The sequence below is a fragment of the Rhododendron vialii genome, chromosome 4a (genome assembly GCF_030253575.1).
Source record: "Rhododendron vialii isolate Sample 1 chromosome 4a, ASM3025357v1".
Taxonomy (NCBI): domain Eukaryota; kingdom Viridiplantae; phylum Streptophyta; class Magnoliopsida; order Ericales; family Ericaceae; genus Rhododendron; species Rhododendron vialii.
The window spans coordinates 14689950-14709834 of NC_080560.1; the positions used below are offsets into that span (position 1 = coordinate 14689950).

The 19885-nt window shown below is 38.4% G+C and overlaps 1 protein-coding gene across 8 annotated transcripts; it reads left to right on the forward strand.

The window, feature by feature from the left end:
* The first annotated feature begins 1645 nt into the window (after window positions 1-1645).
* On the forward strand, window positions 1646-17665 carry LOC131322550 (uncharacterized). Of its 8 annotated transcripts, none has more exons than XR_009198883.1 (7): window positions 1647-2090; window positions 2194-2275; window positions 2430-2497; window positions 5114-5259; window positions 7614-7760; window positions 7901-7948; window positions 9193-9720. XR_009198883.1 is itself a non-coding variant. In XM_058353909.1 (6 exons), the coding sequence occupies exons 2-6, from the start codon at window positions 2019-2021 to the stop codon at window positions 7499-7501; spliced, it is 519 nt and encodes a 172-aa protein (XP_058209892.1). In that variant the 5' UTR covers window positions 1652-1796; window positions 1895-2018; the 3' UTR covers window positions 7502-7538. The 8 variants fall into 8 exon arrangements, 3 of the variants coding, with proteins under 3 accessions (XP_058209891.1, XP_058209894.1, XP_058209892.1); XR_009198882.1 differs by lacking the exon at window positions 9193-9720 and adding an exon at window positions 8798-9169; XR_009198884.1 differs by lacking the exon at window positions 7901-7948.
* Window positions 17666-19885: the final 2220 nt, after the last annotated feature.

A 19885-nucleotide genomic window follows, 5' to 3' on the forward strand; every position in this document is an offset into this window, starting at 1 on the left:
CCGAATACCCGAATGGGGAGGAGAAGAATGAACCATAACCGAACCAAACGGGGTTCGGGTAATCCCCGAACCGAATGGGTAACCGAAATCAATTAGAAACCAAAAAATAATAATAATTCAGAAAACAGATTATCAAGGCTGGGCCTGCACAAAACAGATTTTATCTATCTAATTTTTTTTTATCAGAAGAAGAGCCAAAACATGGCTAAAGAGTCACTCTTGCATCAGATTTTAACAAATGAAACAAAACAGAAGGGAAAGATCTTAACAATCGAAGTTTGAAACTTTAACGTAGGGAAAGTGTTACTGGTGTAGGAAATCAGCATGCAAGTCTTGCCGACGGCGCCGTCACCGGCCGTCACAAACTTTATGGCCCCACCGTTGTCATTAAATCAGGAAAGGGAAGTTTGCAAAATGGAGGAAGATGAGACCTGTTCGTGGCATCTTCAATTGCATGAATTGAACCGCTGGAGAATGAATTGAACTGACGCACTCATTTCCACCAGAACTTGACGATTGAAAACCAAAGGGGTTGTAAATTGGAACAGATTTGAGAGTGATCGTGACTTTGATCGTGGATAAAGAGAGTTGAATTGAGTTAGAAGCAGATAATGTGGGTCAATTGGAAAGAGAGAGAGAGAGGAGGAGGAGGGCGGCAGCCGATCTGATTTACGTAAAACCCTACACACCAAATGTTATACTTATATATACAAAGGGTATTTTTGTAATTTTGATATTTCGGTTCAGTTCGGGTATCGGTTCGGGTAATAGTTAAACCATAACCAAACCGATACCCGTTCGGTTATCCAAGGCCTCAACCATACCCATATCCACGGGGAAAAATTCGGTTATGATTCGGGGAAAAACTTTGGTTACGATTCGGGTACTCATCGGTTCGGTGCAAATTGCCATCCCTACTTATACAACAAATATGTTGGGCTACTACGAAACACGCAGTAAGATGAGTGTAGTTAGAATGATCATGTTCAGATGGATGAGTTGTAAGACATTGCAAGACAGAAATAAAGGAAAAATAGATTAAGGTGGTTTGGACATGTCTATTGTAGATTGGTCGAGGTGGTAGTTAGGCGGAGTGATATGGTTATGGTAGCACTAAGGAGAGGGGCACTAAGTAGAGGGGTAAATCAAAATTGACTTTAGAGGTGTTTATTTTAATGGATCTTGGTTTTTTTTTTTTTGGATATCACGGAACATAATGCCCTCGACATAGCTCAATGGAGGAGAGGGGCACTAAGTAGAGGGGTAAATCAAAATTGACTTTAGAGGTGTTTATTTTAATGGATCTTGGTTTTTTTTTTTTTGGATATCACGGAACATAATGCCCTCGACATAGCTCAATGGAGAAGACGGATTCACGTAGTCTATCCCAATTGATTGGTACTTGCAGTGGTTATTGAAATTTAATCTTAGTTGTTGGTTTGAAGTTATGGCTTTGATACAACTGTAATCATAGGTATGGTTGTAGAATTAGAGATCGACAAAGAGTAAGAAAATACCATTTTCTTTGTTAGTATCACATTCCTCACTCTTTGATATTGTTCTGCTTAGCAATGTGCGTGGATTGATGATCTCATCATAGGATATTATGGTCGGGTAAATAAATTTCTTTGCATCCGGAAGCTCGTTGCAGGAATGTTATGTCCTAGCATTTTCATTGCATGTAAAAGTAAACTTTAAGAATGAGTATCATAGTCTCTCACCTGATCCTCTGCAGGGATGTGACCGTATTAGTCAGTATGTGCCAGCAATTTGAGATCCTATGTTTAGATTCCTTTGTAATGACATCATAATTTCCTGGCTTCTTTTTCTGATTTTTGTACGAAGCCAGTGTTCAAATGTTGTATTGACTGTATTGTTTCCTTTTTGTTCTCAGATGCCTGGTCCATCCTTTCCATTAATTGGTTCTGTTGGTGCACAACCTGGGCCACATATATCTTCTTCAATGCAGCTTCAACAGAAACACCAAATCCGTTTAGACGGTAACATCATCTAACTACATGAAGCCTCTTACTTCTACTGGAGGGCAACCTTCACTCGTTTCCGCAAGTGATGCACCTAGCATTCAAAAGGCACGTTCTTTGATTTCATTTTCCTTGTTAACTTCTGTTTTTCATGCGGCATCCTTTTATGGTTCAAGATTTGGACTCTTTTGGTTCCTTGCTAAAAGTGCAGCCCCAGAGTTCAGCAAGTGTTTCTTCTGTGCTATCTTCCTTTATTGGTTTTACCCGTCCATCTCGAGCAATTACCTCAGCAAGTAATTTTCTGTTACCCCTTAACATGTATGAATTGTTTTGTTGTATCATTGTATGTGTGTCTGGTCACACTTGAATTTCTCTCTGCCAAGCTATTATGTCCAATATTGTACTTGTGCAGTTTTGTGAACATGCTTTAGAAATTCCTACGTACAGGATTTGGCTGTGCTTTAAACATTGAAGCCCTTGTTGCTGCTGCGGAGAGAAGAGAAACTCCCTTGGAGGTATTTGAGTCAAAACTTTGTTATTGCATAGGCACTTCTCATGTGGGATTCGTTGCAAGCATATTGCATCACGGTTTCTTATCAGGCTTCTCATTCTGCTGCTTCTGTAAGGACAACTTGTCTCAACTTGTTTTGCAGCCACTGTTGCAAAGCACATATGCTTTGAACCATATCAGTGAAGAAATTTGTTTCATTAGGCCAATACATTGTATTAATGTTTTGTCTGATTGTGACAATGATTTGTTGAGTTCGGACTTCAGATACCTCTCCGCCGATATAGTAGCATTAGACATAAAAGTAAGGAGGTAAAAATTCAGAAAATATTGATCGACTCAGTTTTGGGGCGTATTTGTGTTGGGGTTGTTGACTCATGTATCGAGGTATACATACATACATACATATGAATACATACATATATTCATGTCGGGACACTGGGCATTGTCTATTCTGGGTTACTTTCTTCATATATTGGGTAGGAGTGTTTTCTTGGGAGCCCCTGCGTTTTGACCTATCTTTTTGACATTATTTATGTTGGACAATTTTGTACGTCTGTCAATGTTTCTTCAGTTAGGTTTCATCTTCAAATATTTTTAGTAATATAAGAAGAAAGATGCAAAAGACAACAGGAGGACAGTTAATTCAGCATAAAAATGATGGAGAGCAAATTAAAAACCACAAACTCGTTCCTCTAGAAATCAAGAAGAAAGTATCCCTTAAGTGAGGATATGCCAAACCGAAGTGGATATCCACCAGGTTCTGACTACATCGGCCTGGGTTAATCATTTAAGTTGACCACTATAGTCTCTGTGTCACCATAGGGTTATAATGCTCCTCTCTTATTCCTCTTCCCGTAATTTTCACCTCTATATTACGCACAACGCAATGTATCCTGGTAAGTTGATAGCTCTTTATCATGCTCAATTAACTTGGTTTTAACTTGCCCTTCGCTGGGTATTTTGCTGGTACTAATTTTTTATAGTGTTCCTAGGTCAATTATCTCTGTCAAGGTGGTGGGTCTATTTCCATTTGATAGTCGTAAGTTCGTTGATTTGGTTGCTCATTTATCAAGGAGAAGAATCTTTCTCCTGTTGATAAATCACTCACAGGTTCCTTTCTTGTAAGGTGGTGCAAACAGATTTAAAAAAACACCCTCTATATCAGTGTTTCCATCCCGACTTGCAAAGTGAAGCTGTATCTCTACTCTCTGACTCGGCAATAGAGTGTAAAAATGGATTAAGCGGATCCAAGAGATTTTTTATATGGAATTCTCTTCTTTGTTTGTAGTTGTATTAGTGAGGCATTACTTTCAGACTATGTAGATGTTTATGTAATGCATTCTATTGGGGATGGAGAAATCCTTTTTGAGTCTTAGGAAGTGGAAGATATATTCGACAACAGATGATAGTAAATATGAAGCACTAAGGGTAAGCTTGGAGATGTAAGTTGTAAGTCTAGAAGAATATGTTGTTTCAGAGAATAGAGGTGGTTGGGTGGAACTGGAAGTAATCGCATCTCCAGTAATATAGCTGGGCCTGCTTCCCATTCATTCTTTTGGATGGATGTTCTTTCGCTGGTGTCCTAAAATGCCGGAGCAAAATGGAAAGGCAGAACGCAAACAAACAGATGGTTAATGGTTTCAACTGCTGAAGCCCCCCATATGGGAGATTGAGCTGTATTCTGCTGCTGCTTGGCTTGCAACTGTATGGGAAATTATGGGAAATTACTCGAAATTCCAACTCGTACTGACATAGTTTCTGATGGCTAAGGAAATCGTTTGATCTGTTTTATCACGTCCATATGATATTCGCGGTTGCATTGGGAAATACGACCTCCATGACTTAGCCATTGATTGTTAAACTAGTTAGGATTGTGGAAATTATAGCAATATCAGTATGAACTTCCTAGTTAGCTTGAATTTTTTATGTCCATATTATAGTCCAATGATTATTGAACCATTGGTTAAACGTGGACTTATCAACCATTTGGTCATGTACCCTTATTTGCAGCATCAATACTTGCCGTAGAAAGTGGTTGGTAAAGGGGAAAAACCAAAAGTCCCGCAGCGAACCTTTTCATGATTAATTTATATTCTTGAACACGTTATCATAAATAGTGCTGCTGCATTATTTTTGCTTCTTGTTTATATGTTTTCCAAGTAATGAATTTTTTTTTTTTGATCGGCAATAATGAAATTATATTGAGGTTCTGAACCCTGGAATGTTCACATGAAGTACTTATCTACTATGCACCCATTTAACTACGCTGTGTGGTCAAAGACTATGGCTAACTCATATGAGACATAGAAGCTGATGTTAATAATCTGTCTGAGCTTGACATTTAGCTAGCACATGACCTAAATGCAACAAGATCATGTTAGTTGTGAAAATTGCATAATGCCATATATGACAGTATAGGAAAGGATGATTTTGCAGGAGCTTGCCGGCAGATAGTGCTAATATGATGTGTCCTCTCATTTCCAATATGCTTTTTATCTCTTTGCCAAGTATGCTATTATCTTTGTTGTGAGTATACTAAGCAGTATGCTATTATCTTTGTTTGTCTGCTATATATTTTTAATGGTCACCTTACCCTAATATTTTCACAATCTTTCTGCAGGCTCCAGCATCAGAGATTCAGGACAAGATATCATTTATCATTAATAATCTATCTTCTACAAATTTTGAAGCTAAGGCCAAGGAATTTTCTGAAATTTTGACTGAGCAGTACTATTCATGGTTTGCACAGTACATGGTAATGAAAAGGTGAGTAAGATGAGATACCAATACAAATTCCCAAGTTTAAGTATCATAGTTAAACAAAGGATGTGTGCCAAAGAAGGGACTTATGCAACCATATCTCTATATAATAAGAAATTTATCTCCTCTTATCGCCTTCTGTTCTGCAATAGTTGAGATCACCGTCAATATTAGGTACGGGATAATTTTTTGTTCCATAGCCCTAGGGCTATTTGCAACTAGCCAATTGAGAATTCTCAGATGAACTTGTACTGGCAGTGCATCAAAAAATGTAGCCATGAGTTCCACGAACTGAGAGCATGAAAAAACTTGATGACTAACAAGAACTGGTTTGCCTTTCCCATTATCCAACAACATTGTCCACAAGATGGACTAAACTCTTGTTCCATCCAAAGTGATTGAGGGAGTGAAAACTCTGTGGGATTACTATATAAACTGCTGCTGAATTAATGGGCAGTTCATCCATGGGATTTGTACCTAAATCTCAATCAGTGTTGGATATGAACCTTTCTGCCTGACTAACCTAAGTTTGTCCTTTTTTGTAATGTGTGTTTGGGTGAATGTACCAATAAATGGTTGTGAGTAATTGTTGTCTTATATATTCTCATTATCAACTAAATTCCAAAATGTGGTAGAGTGACCTTGATAAAATATACGCTTTCCAGCTTGCCCATTTACTTTATGTCATTATTTGTCATCCCGGCTCCTGTGGCTATGAGATTAGAGAAAATACAAAGGTCTTTCTATGGAGTGGTGTAGGGGAAAAGTTCCAATACCATTCAGTTAAGTGGGACAGGGTTTCCGCTCCCATTAGAGAGGGCGGGTTGGGTGTGAGGAGGTTAAAGTTGTTCAATCAAGCCTTGTTGGGTAAATGGCTTTGGAGATTCGCATGTGAAAGAGAAAGATGGTGGAGAAAGATAATAGTGGCGAAGTATGGATGTGGGTGGGGTGATTGGGCTTCCCTTGATGTGAGGTTGCCTTATGGGGTGCCGCCTTGAGGGGCATTATGATTGGGTGGGAGGTTTTGGTAAGATTACTCGTTTTTCCGTTGGTGACGCGTGTAGAGTGAAGTTTTGGGAGCATGTGGTGTGGGGATGCATGTTTGAGGGAAGCTTTCTTGGATATCTATCATTTAGCTTGTGACAGAGATGCGAAAGTTTATGATTACCTCCATGCTCATAATGGGGTTACTATTTGGTATCCGCTTGCGAAGAGATGTGTGTGAACGGGAGGAGGCGGCTTTGATGTCGTTCTCTAGAGTGTATGGTGTGCGAGGGATAGGAGAAAGGGAGGATGAGATGCGGTGGAATTTATCTTTTTTGTGTGTGTGTGTGTGTGTGTGTGTGTGTGGGGGGGGGGGGGGGGGGGGGGGGGGGGGTCATCCTTCCTTTCCCAAGCTATTTGGAAAACGTCGGCTTTGCTTAAAGTGAGTTTCTTTGTTTGGTACGCAACTCAAGACAAGATTCTTACTATCAATAACTTGATTCGGAGATAGAGAATCATGGTAAATTGGTGTTGCATGTGCAAAAGGGATGCAGAGACAGTCGATCACCTCCTCCTTCATTGCCGGTGGCTTGGGATTTTTGAACTTTGGTCTTCTCTTGGTTTGGGATACAATGGGAGTGGGTTGTATCGGGAAGTGTCATGGAACTCTTAATTGCTTGGAAAGGTGCTAGAGTGGGAAAAAGAAGGAAGTGTGTTTGGGCTATGATCTCTCTTTGTGATGTGGGTGATTTGGCGTGAAAGGAATTCGAGATGCTTTGAAGGGGATGAAAAGCCTTTATTTAAAATCAAAAGTTCTTTTGTTAAATAGCTTGTATAGTTGGGACAAGAATGATTGTTTTCCATCTCTTGACCAATTTTTAAATTGGTTTGAGCTTTTTCAATTGCATAGGAGTGCAGGGGTATAGGGCTTTTTTGTCTTGTGACCTTTTATTGTATACGGGCGGCATTCCCTTAATGCCTTTTTGGTAACATAATCTTTTATTTATCAAAAAATAAAAAATATTATCAACTCTGTTCCTGCACCTTCACTTGCCTCCTTATCTCTTGGTACACTTAGTTTCGATTATAATTATGTGGAAAATTTCTGGACAGAGCAAGCGTTGAGTCAAATTTTCATGATCTGTACTTGAAATTCATAGACAAAGTTAACTCGAAGACGTTGAACAAAGAGATTGTACAAGCCACTTATGAAGGTACCTCTGATGGAGTTTCGGTCCTTTGTATTTTCATTTTTTATATCTAAATCAAGTTTATTTCTGGTCAAAAAATAAAAAAGGTACCTCTGATGTGAAAGTCTTTAAGTATCAAGACAGTTACTACTGAAAAATATATTTATTATCAACCTATCCTTTCAGGTGCCTATAGGGTTGGAGCTTATAAAATCAAGTTCAGAAGAGCGTTCCTTGCCTAAAGAACCTAGGAAGTTGGCTTGGGAAGATCCCAATTGGCAGAAATCAAGTGTTGAGGGCACGTGAGATTGATCCAAATCGTTGATCATAGAGGTAATTATTTCTTTATTTTGTAGGAGTATTGGAGTTTTTTTCTTTTTAAAACTAAAATTTGCATTGTTGTTTACATGCCCTTTCATATGTGGTTATTAAATATTAAATTCATGTATACTATTTGTCTATTTTTATGGCAGGCATATGAAAAGGGTTTGATGATTGCTGTAATCCCATTCACATCCAAGGTATCACCCTTCTTTATATTCAGCTCCGTGCTCTAGGATTTGGTTATGTGATGTTTGTAATCTAAAACTTGTTGCATATTTTGGAACCATGCCAAAGCAGTCTAGCATATCAACCTCCTAATCCTTGGACCATGGGTATTCTAGGATTACTGGCTGAAATTTATGCAATGCCAAATCTGAAAATTAACCTCAAGTTTGATATCGAGGTATATCTTAACTGTATCTTATCTTAGCTGTAAAGTAAAAGAACGTTAAAGCAAAATCGATGGCTTGCCAAAATTTTCCCGATTTTTCCAATTACGCCCCTTAATTGGAGAGGCTCCCTCTTTGACACAAGGGGTAATTTGGTCTATAACATCCACAATTTGCATATGGATCACAAAATGTCCGCGTATACACAAATTTCTTACAAAAATGCTACTGGTACAGCAGCTGCGTACAGATCCCCTTTGCGTCCGCCTCGGGTCCTGCAAAGATGATCGGAGGCAAATTTTGAAGCAAAGTTGGATGATTCGTAAACATCCTTCCCGATATCGGATTGAGGTAATTTTTTCCAGAGACCTTAAACGACGTATTTTGAACAAAATGAGCGGCTCCGATCATCTTTGCAGGACCCGAGGCGGGCGCAAAAGAGATCTGTACGCAGCTGCTGTACCAGTAGCACCAATTTCTTAACACGTCCTCTGTCCCTAGTGGTTTAGAGGCAGAACCTTGCTCTTGCTTGAACGGGGCCAGTCCTATTGTCTTTGTTTGTTCTGTGCGCCTGTGCCGGTTACATCATCTCTGACGGGAGATTCTCCCTTCGGTGCTCTCTCTCTCTCTCTCTCTCTCCCCCTCACACGCGTACAGACGATAGAGGATGCGAAATATCCAAAAGCTTCACCACGCCATGGCTGCCCACACTCATCTATCGGTTCGCCAGCGAACAAGCGGTTCGCGTGGGCTCCAAGCCAGTTGAGACAACTACTTCTCCGTCCCTCCCAGACCGATTCATGCTGCCCGATTTCTTGTTTTGATTTAGAAGCTCACCGATCAGAAGACCTGCTCCGGTAGATTTATTATTTACTGTGGAAATATTCAACTCTTTAATCATGCAATCTCATCGTTTTGTTTACTGTTTAATTTTCGATTGTGCGCATTTGAGTTTTTCTGCCGTTCTTTTGTTGGCCCGCTGTTGAAAATTCATACGAGTATGGCAGAACTCTGAAGAAGGGATCTAAAGAAGATATGCTTTGTTTTTGTAGGTTTCTTTCTTCAACAGATCTTGTCCTTGAAAGCCCTCCACCGCTGCCGCCAACAACCACCAGCTTACGCCACCTCCGGCGCCAAAAGCCAGTGTCGCCACCGCCAACCACCAAGTACTGCCACTGTTTGGAATTTGAGTTTAGGTTTGGGTTTGAATCAACATTAAATTTTGGTGATTTGATGTTGGATTTGAGTAGAACTCAAATTTGAGTTGAGTTTGAGTTTGAGTAAGGACTAGAACACCAAAAAGAGTGTTTTCACTCAAAAAAATTCTGGTTTTGAGTTTAATACGAAGGAAAAAAGGAATATTGAAAAGGTGTAAATAAAGCACTAGGCTTAATCTCTCAATTGGGTCCGGAAAAACTTGAACATTGTATGAAGCTCAATGAGTAGATGTAAGCTTTTATCTGTATCAAATATGTGGCTTTATTTTGTTGGGGAAAAGCCTGTATAGTTAGGTGGTTTACTATTGTGCTTTTTTTCTTTTTATATTTTATTTCAAAGCAATGATGAAACGAGATGGTGGCTTGCTTCATTCTTGGGTGAACATTAGTATATAAGGGTGTCGTATGTGTCCAATTTCCTGATTTAGACATCAAAATCAGTAAAAGAAATTTGGGTTAATTAATTAGACACCCCTCAAAGTATACCTCTTTTTCTTGGTCACCCCCTCTGTATTTCGCCTATGGCCAGATCCCCTCAATTAAGTCCTTGTCCTCTAAATTTCTTCCGTCAGGCTTTCGTCTAGAACCGTTAATATTTTCACCCAACTTCTGTCAGAAGTGGTCAAATTTTCCAATATTGCCCTACTTTTAATCTTTGCCCCTCTTTGGCAAAATAAAAATAAAAATAAAAATCAGGCACTGTGCTTTTTCGACCACTGTCTTGTGCCCTCTCTCCACCTTCTCTCCACCGGTATGGTGAGTCAATGCCGCTGGACCGATATGGAAAAACCTTATGACCCATAATTTTCTCATAGTGATGAGTGTACTCAGAATCCAATTCATAGCTCTTCAATTCAGCATCCCTCCGCTCTTCCATCAACTGGGTAATACCTCTTTGGGGGTCCGAACACAAATGAGAATTGGGATCTAGTCATGGTAATCGGTCGGGTAAACCTGGGATAGCAAACAATTCACAATCGGATTGAGTTCTTAGGTGGGCCGAGTCGAGGCTCCGGACCGCGACCTTTTGAGACGAGGCGAACATACACGTGCCTTGGAATACGAGGCAAACATAAACTTTGTTACAAAATGATATGCTTGTTTAAAGGTCTAATTTTCTTGTACCTACAAGTAGAATTGCGTTCATGCTCACTCTGGAAAGGAGTACCCGGGACGGATTTGATAGTATTATGGTGTTTTTGAGAATTGCAGATTTAGGGATGTAAAGTCTCTAAATTTTATTTATTATTTTATCAATTCTTGAATGCGGTTAAATGGTCTTTCAATATTAATTCACTTGCCATGTTGGCTGTCACTTGCGTTTACTTGCGCTTTTTTACATAATTTGCTACTGGATGTGAGTATGGGAGGGGTCATTGGTTAACATTTGTGGTACCGACAAGTATGGTGGAAAATTATTGGTGGTCTTGGTAGTGAAGAATACTTGTTTTATGATCTTGGGGATCAAATTGAACTGTTATTGGAGTTGTGTGGAGTTGGGAGCAAATGAAAATGAAATTAGAGGACCTAGAGTGAAATTTCCACAATATAATGAGGAGAGCGTCTACTTCTCTCTTCGATTTCATCAACTTCGAGTGAGATTTTGGAAAAGTTCTGAGTATTAAAGTTGTTCTACGCGGCAAGAGCTTCCTATCCATCCAAGAAAAATCATCCTCGGATCACTTTGGAGTTCGTACATTTTCGGGTTGCTTGATTAAGGTAGGGTTTCACTAACCTAGCTAATTATTGTCATGTATTATTTGATTTACATGAGTTGAATGCCTATCGGAGTGAGTCTATACAAGGGATTTTGGGAAAACTTTTACTTTTGACTTGTTTTGTTAGAATGGATACATTACCGTTTATAGTTATGTGAGGAAACTTTGAAGTTGTATGATGTGCTATTTGTGTTAGAAAGTTATCCAATAAAGAGTATGTGGAGGTTGTAATTTTGTGAATCTGAACTATATTAGTTTTTGTCAAAGATTAGATTAGATTAGTGATGTTTAAGAGTTATGACATGTTCCTAGAACGTTGAATAAAGGCAGGGGATGGTATTGTGGAAAACTTCAATATAATAGGATGTGTACGTGATGCCCACCAAGTGTTTGTAAGAATGTCGGAAAGGAAATGCCATGGTGACATAAATACTATTTTTTTATCCTTGAGTTTTGTAAAATTCATGCTAGTGATATTCTCGGTTCTTATGGTGCATAACTTCTTACATTGAAGAAAAATGACAAGTGGTTCTAGAGAAAAGGGCCTATATGACTCGGACGTATTTTGTTCATTAGTATGAACATGAACTTTAAGTGCTTGATGAAATACATGTGATAGAAAGAAAAAAAAAAACTCATTGATGTTAGGCATTTGGAATGACTTGAAGGATTAGAATACATGAAGTAAACATTTTTATTGAGGTTCCTTGTAAAAAATAAATAATAAACTGTCAGTATAGCGTACACTTGATCGTATAAGTTGTGCTTAATATGATGGACCTTATTTTAGAGAGAGAGAGAGAGAGAGAGAGAGACTTAACTTATGCTTATCCTTGTTATGAGTGTACGGGTTATGAGTTCACAGAGTTAGGTAGTTAAAACTAGTTAGTTAAGTTCTTGACTTAAACATGTTAAGTTACACTGAGAATAGAAGAAAAACACTATGGGTGCCTTTGTATTTCTAGATGATAAAGTCAGGCGTTTACTGATATAGGTGATGGCCTATGTTTTCAGATATAGTCTGGATTCTTGTTGGGTTTTTTTTTTCTTTCCTGTGATGCACTTACTTGCGATTGCAAAGTTTGTACTACTCCTCCTAGTTGGGATGAGACCAATATTGTTTGATTTGTGTCCTTGAGGGACAGATTTTGAGGTTAATGTTATGAGGTATGCGCCTCAAATTTTGGCATCAGTATATTATTAACTGCTCAAGATGATATGTAGAAAATGTTGAGGATTTGAATTTCTGAGTAGTTTGGTGTCTGAATCATGTTGTTGATTGTTGTTTTGAGCTAGGGTGAAATCTGCCATTATGTATATTTGCGCTGAAAATTTCCAAATTGGTACCGGTGCCTCCCTTTTTGAGCTACCGGTACCCTTTGATCACTACAGGTGGTATCGATACCACCTGTAGATATTCATGTAATTTCCTGTTTTCATATTCTAAGGTTGTGGTTCGCTCTATTGGATTCTTTTATGCATGTTCATGAGTTAGAGGACATTGCTATACCTTTGACACATGGTATATCGTTACCTTGACTTGAAAGACTTGTTGAACGTTTATTAATAGGGGCCTTCCAGGAATTGACCAAGCAGTAAATGTGAACTTATGACACGTTATGGATGGTTAATGATTGAAATGGAATTGGTGAACACGTAATACGAAATAAGGACAGATATAGGACCCACCAACGGGTGAGGTGCCTGGCAAGGGGTATCGGGATCCCTTAACAGGCCCGGCAAGAGCAATCACTCGTAACGTATTCAGAACCCACCAATGGGTGAGGTGCCTGGCAGGGGGTATCGGGATTTCTTAATTGGCCCGGCAGGAGCAATAGCTTGTATTATATATTTTCAAGACCCACCAACCGGAGGCATGGGGTATGAGGATCCCTTAATTGGCCTAGCAGGAGCATTTGCTCGAGACACTTTGATGTTGAAATAGAAATTACATATGGAAATGATTCAATGGTGGATATTGTGGAACTAAGAAAGTAATGTGTGTTCATCTGAGTATTCGATTCCCAAAGTTGTGGCTGTAACTTTTCATATGGAATTGGAGCAGGGTGGACCACACAAGGTCACATTTTTTCCAATGTGTTGAACACTAGATTTACATTCTCTTTGTATCTTTGGTATGGTATTGACACGAGAATACTTTCTTTGTTGAAGTGTTAGTTGTATAGATTATCCTAAAATAAAATTTTGGGTATTTTGGTTTCAAGAGTCTCACGACATTCGTAGAGATTTCGATAGTCACTTGGAGTTGAAATTTGTAGTGTTTATAATGGTTTTGCTTGGTATTCATGCTTTCTTGTCTTCTGTTTTTTCTAGAAAGATTAGAAAATCTACCAGGACATTAGTAATAAGAAGGGTAATGGGAATTTGCTTAAAAATTAGAGAATGTTATGTGATCGTGGTGGTATTTATTTTTCCTTGCTCCTTTTATATTTACAAGAAAGATACTTGCACATGCCACCATGTCATTTCTTAGCTTTGTTAGTGTTATCGCTACGGGCTTTTGTGCTCACCCTTCTGCCTACTGGTGCACGAATATTAGAGACTTTAGGAGGACACGCGGACTTGAGGTTACTTTGGTTTATTTGCCGATTCAATGTACTTTGCAGTTGAGGAGCAGAATGACTCCATACCTTTAAATAGTTGAGGAGGAAATGGTCATGGCTTGAAACATTTTGACACCCCCTTGTATCTCTTCCTTCAAACCACTAACAAAGCAGCTTATGAAAAAATCTTTTGTAAGGCCCGTAGTTTTGTTAGCCAATTCTTCGAATCTCTCTTGGTCTTCCTTAACAGTCCCCCATTGTCTAAGCTTAGTGCCCAACAGCATCTTCGAAAACATTATCCCCAAACCTAAGGAGTAAAACCCTAGAAAACTCTTTCCAAGTATGCACATTATGAGATTTCTCAAACCACCTAAACCAGTGCATTGCCTTATCCTCCATGTGAAGAGAAGCTAGGTGTAACTTCTGATTTTCTTCAATAACATTCAAATCGAAGTACTTTTCACATTTGTAAATCCAAGCCTCAGGATCTTGCCCACAAAATTTAGGAAAATCTAATTTGGGTTGGAAGACTCTCAAATGTCCTTGACACAGATGAGGGTGTGGTAGTAAGGGAGAGGAAGACGAATAATATACGTTTTCTTGAAGCTGCTCGTATTTGGAATTTAGGGTTGTGATCAGGTTCTTGATCCCTTCCATAGTATCCTGAAATCCTTCAATAGATGCCGCTTGATGATCAGTGACGTCGGTTAATCGTTGAATGGATTCATGGGTAGCATCTGTCAGCTTTCGAATGAATTCATCTAACGTTTGATATCACCCACCGTCATGATTGCAATCACCCACGGTCAGAGGAAAAGGGGCTCTAATACCACTGATAGATCTTATTAGTGAAAAGTAACCAAAAATTGGGACAATCGGACTTTTATTATTGATTTGGGAAAGAATTACAGAGGAAGAACGGAGATGAGAAGAGAAATTACAAGAGAGAGAGAGAGAGAGAGAGAGAGAGAGAGAGAGAGAGAAGCAACAACTCGCATACCCTCCTCCTATACACCTGTCCCCCTTATATCTTCCTAACAAAATAACCGACTGACACGACTACAATTACAATTAAGCCCCTATATCAGGTATGGGGTTAAATCTCCCTCATTCTCTCTCCCTTTTTTCCTCTTTTCTTGATTGGTCAATAAAGAATACGAGCACAGAAACCGGGATGAAAAAAGGAAGGATATTAGAGTAAGAACCGAGCCATTTGAAAGAGTAGTTGCCTAAAATGGCTATAAAAAAATGATTATTTGCTTCCCTCTCCTAATTGCATGGTGTTGTTATATTTTGTTAAACAGAGGTATGATGCTTAGCCCTAACCCATTGGTTAGAGAATTGGAAACATTAGATGATACTGCCTACTAGATGTTTGACTGAATGCCCAGCAATGGGTGATGAGGTAGTCGGGTAAAAGGGCATCCAAAATAGTTTAAAATCCATATGTTGGCTGATAGGGAAGGGCGACTGGTTGTTATTTACTTATGCTCACTTCGTGGTTGCTTTTGTGGATGATTTTCAACTTTGGTCTAACCTTTGAGAAGGTGAAGTTTGCTAGGAATCTGATTATATTTGGGCTTTGCAAAACATAAGCAAGATATTGGGTCCTACTTGCAATCCTTCTGTTATTGTATCAGATAGGGAATTGGCCTTGATGAATGCTATAAAAGTAGTTTTCCCATCAACTACAAATCTTTTGTGTGTGACATATTGAAAAAAATATTTTGGCAAATTGCAAGCCTTGCTTTGAAACTCAAGAAGATTGGACCTAATTTTTGTCTACTTGGAACGATGTTATTTCATCGTTTGTTCTTGCACTATAGTGATATTGTGCATGTGTAAGTCTTTTTATAATCTCAACTAATAAAATCACAACTTTTCACATTTTCTTTTTGCAGGACTTCGCAATGCTTTATATCGAACCAGCTTGGACTTTGCAATTCTTTTCCGAGTCTATGAAGTACCAGTTTGGATTTTGCAATGTTTTCTCAGATTCACTTGAATTTGGCAAGCGGAGTTATAAGCCCCATGCCATTTAGAATCCATACAAGTAAGAGAAAGGTCTGCTCGGATAACAAATCGGATGAATTGATGCATGTGTTTGTTTGGTGATTGAATAGGGGTGGGGTTTTATGTAGTCTGAGAATTCGGCTGTGGCCTACATGGCGTAATATGGGTGGCCTATATAACTTACTCTTATATAACTATAACTATAACCCACATAGGTCGCTTCACAAGAAAAATTCTAAATTTACACAGGCTACCTAGAAATATAGTTAGATAAGATTAAGTTGTTGCCAATGTCCTGCTAGGAGTTTGTACAGCTAGAGGAGTTGGAAATGTTGGTAATGGAGTTAGCATTATCTCTAGTAAGCTAAGGACATGGATTGTGATGTCTTGGCTAATTGTCATTAGTGAAAACCAAATACGTGGGCATATTGTAGAGATGGGATTCATCATTCATCCACATATGAGTGTGAGATTTGGTTGCTTTTATTTGAGGAATCAGGTCGTATCATATTCAGTTGAGATTTTGGGGTGGTTGTGATTGTGTTGTCGTGATCCTGGTGTGGTTGTGCGTACACTATAGCCTATCGATTTCAGTTGTGATTTTGGTGTGCTTGGGTGAATTTCGGGGCAAAATTCTTTAAACGGGAGGATAATTGTGAGACCCGACTACATTTAATTGTAATTACTCCAACCAGAGAAGTACTTTTATGATTAACTAAAAGTATGTACATAACAATGAGAAGAAAACTAAGAAAGAAAAAGGGTTTTGACATTGAGGTGGAATTGAGATGTTACGTTGGTGTGTGTGGGTGTTAGACATGTCTGAGGGATCAAGTTAAAAGACATAGGAGCCATGGATATACTTGCTCAAAACAACAGAGGACAAAAGAAAAGAAAACCGGTGGGACATAAGACAAAATAGGTAGACTAGTCTATCTTAAAAGAGTGCATGAATTTGCAAGGGTTAACAGAGAAGGAAGGGCCACGTGAGTGTGGTGTGATGGAAATATAAGAGAAAAGAGAAACAGTTTTTGGCTGGGAAGAGGTTCTTGTGGGGAAGGTTTCCTCCAGAGAACCGAAGAAAAATCTAGGGGAGAAATATTGGGAGGAGACAATCTGGATTGGGACAAGGAATTTAAAAGGAGGGAATGATAAAAAGGGTGTAAGGTAACTTGATGAGAGAAGGGTAAGTGCGAGGCGTATATGAGAAATTATGTAAATGTTTTAAGGATGTGGGATGTTTTCTTTCAATAATTGATACTTGTTGCTTATATTGCGGTTGCAGTGTAAAACAAGCGATTTTGGTAATGTCTTGGTCGTGGAGTTTGTGGTTCCGGGCTATTATAGTTGGTATCAGAGCCTAGAGAATAGGTCTTATATGGGACGAGCCGGTTCGATTGATGATGACTTGGATGTTAAGTTTTATAATCATGTGCAATGAAGTACGAGGAAGTACCAGGAACAATGGGTATTTGTTAAATGAAATTGTATTGGTTTGTTCTTCTTTTGAATCGTTTTAGATTAATACCGATGATTGTATTATTTAGCCTAACTCTCGTTTTGTTAGTAGCAAGTTTTCCATCCATGTAAACAGGTCCAAGTAAGGGTCGAGCCCTTGTTGACAGATTATGAAAAGAAGTAACTATTGAAGGGTGGCAAACAATAGCGGTTCGATGAGCATGTGCAAGTGGTGAACATATTTCTTCTTAGCATCACAAAGAAGAAAAGAGAAGATTCTCTGCGCTTTTAATTTTTATGTTTCAACGGTTTTGTTTTATTGCGGAATGTAATATGAGTTATTAAGGAACTGTGGTATGATTCCAGGATGGTTTGGGAGTTCGATGAGCATATGGGCACATGTGATGCTATAAATGTTGGCCTAAATGGCGTGGTACATAGCCTTTGTGGCGTGGCCTTTTATGGCATTGTGTATAGCTTTAGTGGCGTGGCCTTAGTAGCGTTATAAGTAACCCTTGCCTTAGTGGCGTGATTATGAATATTGCCTTACGAGTATTATTTTGGTTATAGCCAAGGCCCGAGGTGCCTAGATGTGAAGAGATTCCGGCCTAAGGTGCCGATGCCCACCAAATTTGCGGATGAGTGATGCCCAAGGTGCCTATATTTGTTTAATGCAAGGAGTCTAGCCTGGGGTGCCAATGGTTGGGCCCGAGGTGCCCTGTGCCTAATATATTGACCGAGTTGCATAATGAATTGATGCATGTGGATTTAGACAAAAGTGGAAGAAGCATTTTTTATGAGGAAGTGACTTTACTTTTTGATATCGTTATTATATGTCGACAATTTTTAAGCGTAATTTTCTTGAATGATGATTAATATATGCTCGTTATTGGAGGGCCAATTCCGTTTATGTGTTGGAGAGATTTTTTGATATTTTTGTTGGGACCACATGAAAAGAGAAGTTTTTTTCCTCTCAGGCTCCGTTTGTTTCGATGTAAAATGTTTTCCATGTAAAATGCTTTTTCAGAAAACAAACTTCAAATTTTTACTTTCCGGTGTTTGGTTGGTACGTGAAAATATTTTCGGAAATCAACAAAATAGTGTAGAGAGGGAGATGGAGAGTTTAAACGGTGGAGAGATATGAGATTATTGGAATTGAACGTGAGTCAAGACTGATGATCGAGGAAACTAAGCAGTGAGAATTGCAGTTGAAGGTAGCGGGTTCATTTCAGATAATAACTTACGGAAGATATAAGCGTAAGTCATTTTTATCCAATTGATGGAAAATGTTTTACATATAAAATATTTTTCTCATTTTTTACATAACTAAACACCCGAAAATAGGTAAAATACATCCAAACAAACGGAGCCTCAATTATAATTATTAGTAAATTTAAAATGGTGATTCTTGAACCATGTGTTTTTTTATTAGATGAAACAACCAAAAGAAAAAAAATTGAAGCTAGGGAAAATGGTTAGACTTTGTTAGGGTCAGCACCACAAATATAAAAAATCTAAATGAATTGTTGCATTTTTTTAAGTATTTCATTCCTATTCGTACAGTAAAGTTGAGTTTACTCACTATCCAATAAAGTTGGGATCCACTTGACTTTTACTGATATGGACTACGGGCGGATCTGGTTTTAAAAATCAAATAGTAACTTATTTTTTGTTTTTATCCAAAAAAATGTGTTTTTGTTAGTTTTGTATTAAACTTTTGTGACTTATTGATTCGTTTCGGCGAGAGAAATCGAAAAAGTATAAAATTTTGTTTGAAACTCATAATTTTTTTTTAAAATAATTATCTTTTTGATATATTTTTGTTTTTATTCAAAAAATTATGAGTTTCGATAAAAAAAAATTTACTTTTCCAATTCCTTTCGTTAACACGAATTAATAAATCACAAAAGCTCAAGGCAAAACAATCAAATGCAAAAAAATTTAAATGTAGACAAAAAATTAAGTTACATAACTTTTCAATTCAAACCCATCCTACATAAAATTGGACGCTTTCAAGCCTTTTAGAACTAAGGGTACTTTGGGAAACAAAATATATAAGGTGATAAGCCCACAATAGTATAAATTATGGGGTTTATCTCTCTCATTTTTGCCTCGCACTTGTGCATAACTCTATAGTTTTGAATGATATTGCACGAAAAGTGCGTTTTTGGTGTTTACAGGTTTTCTATAAAAATAAGGCGTATTTGACGCCATGGACTCGCTCCAACGTTGACCGAAGACTCGAGGAGTCTGAATGGAGCGATGGTTGAACCCGGGAAAGCATCATGGAAACCCCAAAGAGTTTGATCATAGCCTGGCATGAAGCTGAGTTAAGGACTGCCCAGCCCAGAACTCCTACTGGTAGGAGTGAAATTTCTACCGGTAAAAAATCAAATAAGACGTGCCATCCCTTTTCACCATTCAAGACCTACTAGTAGGAAGTCAGTTCCTACCGGTACAAAACCTGATCAGTCATGCCACCAAATTGCATCGACCTCGTCCTACCAGTAGGAGGTCAGTTCCTATCGGTAGAGATTCAAAGTTTCTGTAGATTTTTCTTTTTCTTTTGTAACTAAAAAGTGGTAGTATAAATACTCCCCTTTGCACGGTTTTAGATCATCTTATCTTTTTTCAGAACTAGCTCTCTCTCTCTCTCAATCTCTCTTCAATAGAACATTGATTATTGAGTTTTGAGGTAGTTATGTTTCATTAAAGTTGTAAGTACTCTTGAGATCCTTATTAATCCAGTTTTTATTTCCAATTTTTGTAATGTTT

Coding starts and splice junctions, on each gene's coding strand:
- LOC131322550 (XM_058353908.1), top strand. CDS start 2,019: ATGAAGCCTCTTACTTCTACTGGAGGGCAACCTTCACTCGTTTCCGCA. Junction 2,276..2,429: donor TCGAGCAATTACCTCAGCAA/GTAATTTTCTGT, acceptor TCCTACGTACAG/GATTTGGCTGTGCTTTAAAC. Junction 5,260..7,350: donor CAGTACATGGTAATGAAAAG/GTGAGTAAGATG, acceptor ATTTCTGGACAG/AGCAAGCGTTGAGTCAAATT.